General features: G+C 31.2%; 1 protein-coding gene across 1 annotated transcript; it reads left to right on the top strand.

Annotated features, from left to right (window-relative positions):
- Positions 1-2,826: 2,826 nt before the first annotated feature.
- Positions 2,827-3,969, top strand: LOC100782392 (calmodulin-binding protein 25). The gene has a single exon (XM_006576699.4). The coding sequence runs from the start codon at positions 2,951-2,953 to the stop codon at positions 3,650-3,652; it is 702 nt and encodes a 233-aa protein (XP_006576762.1). The 5' UTR covers positions 2,827-2,950; the 3' UTR covers positions 3,653-3,969.
- Positions 3,970-6,487: the final 2,518 nt, after the last annotated feature.

Below are 6,487 nucleotides of genomic sequence, written 5' to 3'. Positions count from 1 at the left end.
AAATCGAGGATCATTTTGATATTTTTTAAATTGTAGGGACCAAATTGACAGCGCCTCCAAAAGTGAGAAACTAATTTGATACTTTACTCTTTTTTTTTTATAATTTAATGATTTTAAATAATATCATATTTCAGAGTTTGGTGGCTTGGTTTAGTTTGTTTTTTTCATAAAAAAATCGTTTAGACAAAACTTAAAAAAGATATGCATTTCAGCCTTAGTTTAATTTTTATTTAAAATAAAATTAGAACTAAATCAACCTAATATTTTATGATTTATTTCATTTATATTCTTACTAAAATATTATTTCATTAAAATTTATATATATATATTTTTTCAACTTTTAAATTGAATTACAATAAAAAATACTAGTAACAATGTACCAAACTTATTAATATGTTAAACTTTTACAATAAATATTTGTGAAATTTTCATCAATTTTAAACAAAACATATATTAAAAAATTCATCTGAAAAAGTGATATATATCTTATAAATTCATACATATATTTAATATTACAAAACAAAACACTACCAAACTTAAGTAATATATGTATAACACTCAAATAATATAAATGTTACAATTAGATTTTAAGAACACAAACAACAAATTCAACGAAACCAATGAGTTTGACAAAAAAATCATCCAAATAAATAAATAAATAAATAATTTCACTTTTGGTTTTTAACTGTTTTTTATTTTTATTTTGAATATAGCGTAATCTTTAAATTAAGAAAATAAAAAATGATAATCTTAAAGTAATTTAATCCCTCCTTATAAGTTGTTTGAAAAATAACTAACACATTTCTATATATAATTAATGAATTAAATGATAAGATGACTTTAACTGCATATAGAATAGAATAGAAACAGGGATTGGGAAGCGGGTTTACGCGTAAAGGAAGACGACGCGGCTTGACCGTCAACAATTTCAACACTCTGCTCTGCTTACATTACATGTCGAAGCAGCACATGCACAACAACCTCTCTCTCTCTCTCTCTCTCCGTTTTCTGTTTTTCGTTCACTACTATCACTCTACCAGTATCCTTTATCCATCTTCCATTGAATCTGACTAGTATTTTATTTCCTTACCAACAAAAGAATACTTCTTATTTTAAAAAACACGAATTCATACTTTTGCACCTTTAAAAAATAAATCTACTTATAAACATTTCAAAAGGAAGAGTGGAAAAAGCATTTCTTATTAATCATTTTTAAGAAATATTATTATGTACTAATTTAGTATTTTATTTTAAAAACATGGTTTGCATATGTAAAATATTAGTATTACATAATATCACAACATAATAGTATTGCATAAAATGACACCATTAGAGTTAGAACATTCTACCAGTAGATTGACCTTCACCGCACAGAAAATCATAAAAAAAAGAATATTCATAAATAGTATACATTAAATTTAGTAGGATTTTTCTAATAAATGCAGCAAAGTAAAAGTTAAAGTATTTAATAGTTTATTAAAAACCTTTAATTGCTTTCAATATAAAATAGTAAATTAAATGTTTAAAGTGTATAATATTTAATGTTATATTCATTATATAATATTTTATTTAATCCTTCTTAAATAATATTAAAAAAATATTTTAAAATATTTATTATATTATACATGAGAGTACATGCATAGCAGTTTTTTTTTTTAATGAATATCGGTTCAAAATGATAAAGATTAATTATAATTGTCTCACACTACGGGAATTTTAATTTCATTACTAAGAATTTGATCAATAAACAGTTTATATGTATTTCTTTAAATCTTCTTTGAATTGTGAGAGATGTCTTAACTCAAATGCATGAATACTTATACTATCTAAACTCCTTTTTATATAAAAAAATCAACTATTAAGTATTTTTCTATTAATGCTACCGACTCTTTTCTATTATTATCTAAACTCTAAAGTGATAATTCTTAACTAAAAATAAAATATGACATAATTAATAAATAATTTTATTCTTTAAATATTTAATTATGGATTCAATCTTTATTTCGTATGTATAAAAAAATATCTATTAATCTTTTACTTTCAGGTAAAGAATATCTAGAAAAAAAGAGTAATGCTAATGTGAGTATGTGACTCACTTATCTTATTTCAAAGGAATTAAAATTATCAAAATATTCAGATTATAATTAATGTACTGTGTACAGTCATGAATGGCGAGACACTGAGATGTGTATCAAAAATTGTAAACAAAGCATTTAATAGCATAAATTAAAATTTTAATAGTTTTTTTAAAAACAGATATTATTTACTAATAATATAAAACATTCATTTCAATTAGTTCCTAAAAAAACAGTACATAATAATAATAATTAGTAGTAGTAATTACCAACCAAGAGCGCCGAAAAAAGAACATACAGTTATATCAATGTCATGATTGAAAGGTACTTACATAAAGTGTATATTACCTCCGACAAAAACAAGCATTTCTATTTACTATTTTCTTACATTAATAGTACTCTCTTATTTCATTAATTAATTGCATAAAAATATAAATATTATTAATACCTAAAAAATAATAATTAAAACATTTATCAATGAAAATTTCATTAAAAGCATTATTAACACGACTAATTAATAGTGTGTAAAAAATCATGAAACTAAAGCTACTAGAAGCAGTAATAAAGGAAGGAAAGAAGAGGCTTACGTTAGGGTGGGATAGAGTAAGTAAACCATGGTTGGGTTAAAGAGAGTGAATAGCATGAGCAACAACCATGTACGGACAAAGTGACGCGTGTCCTCTCTTCTCCCAAACAACGCGCTTTCGCACTATATATCTCCAAAATACCCTCCACCGCCCTATTTATCACCCCATTCCAATTCCATTTCACTTCCTCTCTATAATCTCCATTCTCCACACTTGACTCACTTCTCTACAACCCTCTCAATATTTTATTATACCCAACAAAAATTCTTCACTCACTCTTAATTTCTTATGGCATCATCCGAGAACGTAGCCAGCATTGAGCCATGTATGCTTCGTCCCCCTGTCACCGATTCATGGCTCGCAGAGTTCTTCGCTCGTGACGCCGATGCCTTAACCAAGGCTCTTCAGAAGTCTCTCTCCGGTACTGTCTTGCCGGACGAGGAAAACTACTTTTCTCCCTTTCTGCCCAAGTCAGACCCCGCCGTCGCCACCCCCACCGTCTCCAGCCTCTCCGGCTCCGATCAGGACTCGGCGCCGCGCCGCCGCGCGCCGCTTCCGCCGTCCGGGAAGATCTCCAAGAGGAAGTCCCGCGCCTCGAAGCGCTCGCAGACGACGTTCATCACGGCGGACCCCGCCAACTTCCGACAGATGGTGCAGCAGGTCACCGGCGTGCGGTTCGGCGGCGCCGGCCAGCCAATTGCGCCGGCGGCGGGGGTTGTGAAGCCCGAGCCGCAGCGTGCCTCGGGCCTTGCCAGGTTCCCCGCCGGCGCGGGGTGCCTGCCGACGCTCGACACGTCGGCCTTCCTGCTGGACCATCACCAGCAGGTGGTGGGGCCCTCCTCTGTTAACTCTGGGCCTGCCACCGGGCTTTCTGGGCCCGGCCCGCTCCCCTTCGCCCAACCCCTCCTTGACGCTTCCTTCGCCTCCGCAGGGTTAGATTTTGACACCTTCTCCAGCTTCCCCACTCTCGAGTCGTGGAAAGTCATGTGATAAAGAAAGAAGAGAAAAAAAAAATTGAGAATATGAGATGAGATAGATTCTCTGAAAATTTTCTTTTTACTTTTTCCCTTTTTGCCCCTCTCGTGGGTTAATGAATCTAGCAGGGGAAGCTAGCTAGGATGATCTTATGTAAATTTGGGAAGGGAAAATGGATATGGAACTAGTATCTCTTTTTTTTTTTTTTTCTTTCTGTAATTTCTGTAACATAGTTACTTTCTTGTTATTACTATTATGAAGGGGTGGAGATATGGTAGCTTTGTTTAGTTTAATTAATTAACCTAATTAATGAAATTCGAAGTTTATCTCTATGAACAATGTAGACTTGGTCCACATTTTGTGGCTGGTGTATATCATTTGTGTTCCAAAACCACCATAACTAATGTCGGAAATTGCTGTTTTTTCTTTTTGTCTAAAAACAAATAGAACTATGAAAGAAGATATGTATGAGACACCATGGCCATGTGCAGCGTGTCAACTTTATTATGCTGCTTGTCCAAGTATTTAGTCGTTTGGTCTAAGAACTCTGACTTGGTCTTGGAATTACTTATGGTATGTGCTAAGTTTCAACGCAACTTTTTATTTCTCTTCTTTAGTCTATGTGGGTTTGGCTCAATTTTGGTGGTGGAGTGAATTTTCTGGCAATTTTGGTTTACAGCTGCATTAAAGAGTGCCTATTAGGCTATTGCATCAATAAAGTTTGATTCTAGTTTTTTTAGGAGAGATAAAACTCAAATCTACTTCAGTAATTTTTATGTTTTGAGATTAATCTCATTACTTTTTAACTAAGGAAACATTTTGTTTCCAAAAAAAAGAGTGCCTATTACATATGATGCCAAGTTAAAATAAGAAGATAAAATCCGTGTTAATGTGACTGGATGGTCCAGGTAAAAAAGCAACGGGGCGCGCTTTTATGGTTTGAGTTTAGATAATATACGCATATCTTTCACTTTCGTTGAAAGAGTGCCCCCAGCCACTGTAGGTAAGATTCGTTTTTGTTAATTTTGGGTGGGTTTTTCTTTTCATTTGCATTTTTGACAACCATGTCCATTTCTGCTTAATCATTTCCGTAGCTTTCATGTCACCGAATCCTTGGTCAAAATCAATTTTAAAAAAAACCAAAGCCTTCTTCTGAATCAAGATCTGCGCTACAAACCAAAATTTTACATGTATGTTACCACTCGTATATATGCGTCATTGCTTAGTCCCAATAATTTCAATCACCAAAGTTATCTATCTATTTCGTTTTTGTTTTTTACCGTTTATTTTCTCATTTTTTGGAGAATTTTTTTTTGAAGTGGAAGCTGCTTGGACACCAAGTTACCTAAGTCATGAAAAGTGTTATCAACATGAAGTTCTTCTCTACTGTGCTGTGTTTGACTAGTTCGACTTGTTTCAGCGAACATATCCATGTGATCACTTCATTAGTTCATTAATATTAACGTACTTATGCAAATTATTCGTTCGGTTCTAAAACATTTACCTGGCAACGTGTTTTCATATATATATATATATATATATATATATATATATATATATATATACATTTAATATTCTGCATACAAATCTAGAACGACCGGTTCTGAGAATGTGAGGGCGCTTTTCATTTAATATATAATGTAACGTATAAAAATAATTATTATTTAATTAATGAAACTAATTGGTATTAACTTAATCGAAAGCATGTAGTGTTTACTCGAGTCAAGGGGTTTAATATAAGAATCAAACATCTGTTAGGTAGGAGAATAGTCTGACTTGGGGTCTTGAGGTGTCTCTGAAACTATTTTGTATTCACAAATTGCGGAGAACTTGACAATTTCTTTTGTCAAGAATGTCAAGTGTCTATCCACCATGGATATAAAAATGCAAAAAATATATATATTTCACTCACATAGGATATCTAGATGGAACTTGAAAGATTGATTAACTAAAGTTGTTTATATATATATATATATATATATATATATATATATAACAAATCCTAATATCAGATAATTATATTATGAATTTAATATCTTGTAGTTTTAAAACATCATAAATATAACTTTTAAGTTGATGGAAAAGTGAATAAACTTACTATACTTTTAAAAAAAATATAATTAAATAATAACATAAAAATCTCTGTATTTATTTTTAAATAATAATAGCGATATTCTCTTTGAACATTTTCTTTGGGATACTCTTTCTTTAATGGATTAGAATTGATTGAAAATCAATTATTTTGCTAGACTTTATTTCTGAGTTAATGCTTTTTAATAAATTTTAATCAATTAAAAAAGTATTCAAAACCAAATATTAAAAAGAATGTGGTTATCATTCCTCGTCTTAAATTATTGAATCAATGCAAATTGCAAACCTGCAGATCTTCTCCCGCTGTCTAAAACAATTTTTTTTTATGCATTTCAGTCATTGGATGGCATCTATCTTCACTTTCCCTGATCTGCTCAGTGATCACTCAAATTGGAAATAACTTTTAGTATAAGCGCTTTTTGAATCACTGCGTTCAAATCAATAACGTTTTTTTTCCCATGTTGGTGCCGTCGTCGCCTAATATTTGTTCAGAAAGTTCAGAATGAGAAGTTTCGTCCTCAAGCTACAATCACAATCCCACGTTTGCAAATCAAATTCCTTCTGAATCGAGGGAAATAAAAAGATCTGAAAATTTTATGCGAATATGAAATGACAATTGAATGATATTTTCAACATTTTTAAATGTATTCTTATGCTTCCTTTTCTCCCGTGACGTTTTTTTTTTTGCATAAATTATTTTTTTACAATTTCTTATAATTTTAATTTTTCTCTTAAAAATTTTGATATGATTGCTGTACT

This window comes from Glycine max, chromosome 3 (genome assembly GCF_000004515.6).
Source record: "Glycine max cultivar Williams 82 chromosome 3, Glycine_max_v4.0, whole genome shotgun sequence".
Classification (NCBI taxonomy): Eukaryota; Viridiplantae; Streptophyta; class Magnoliopsida; order Fabales; family Fabaceae; genus Glycine; species Glycine max.
Note: the sequence above shows the minus strand (reverse complement) of the source record. Positions and strands in the feature narration are given on the sequence as shown.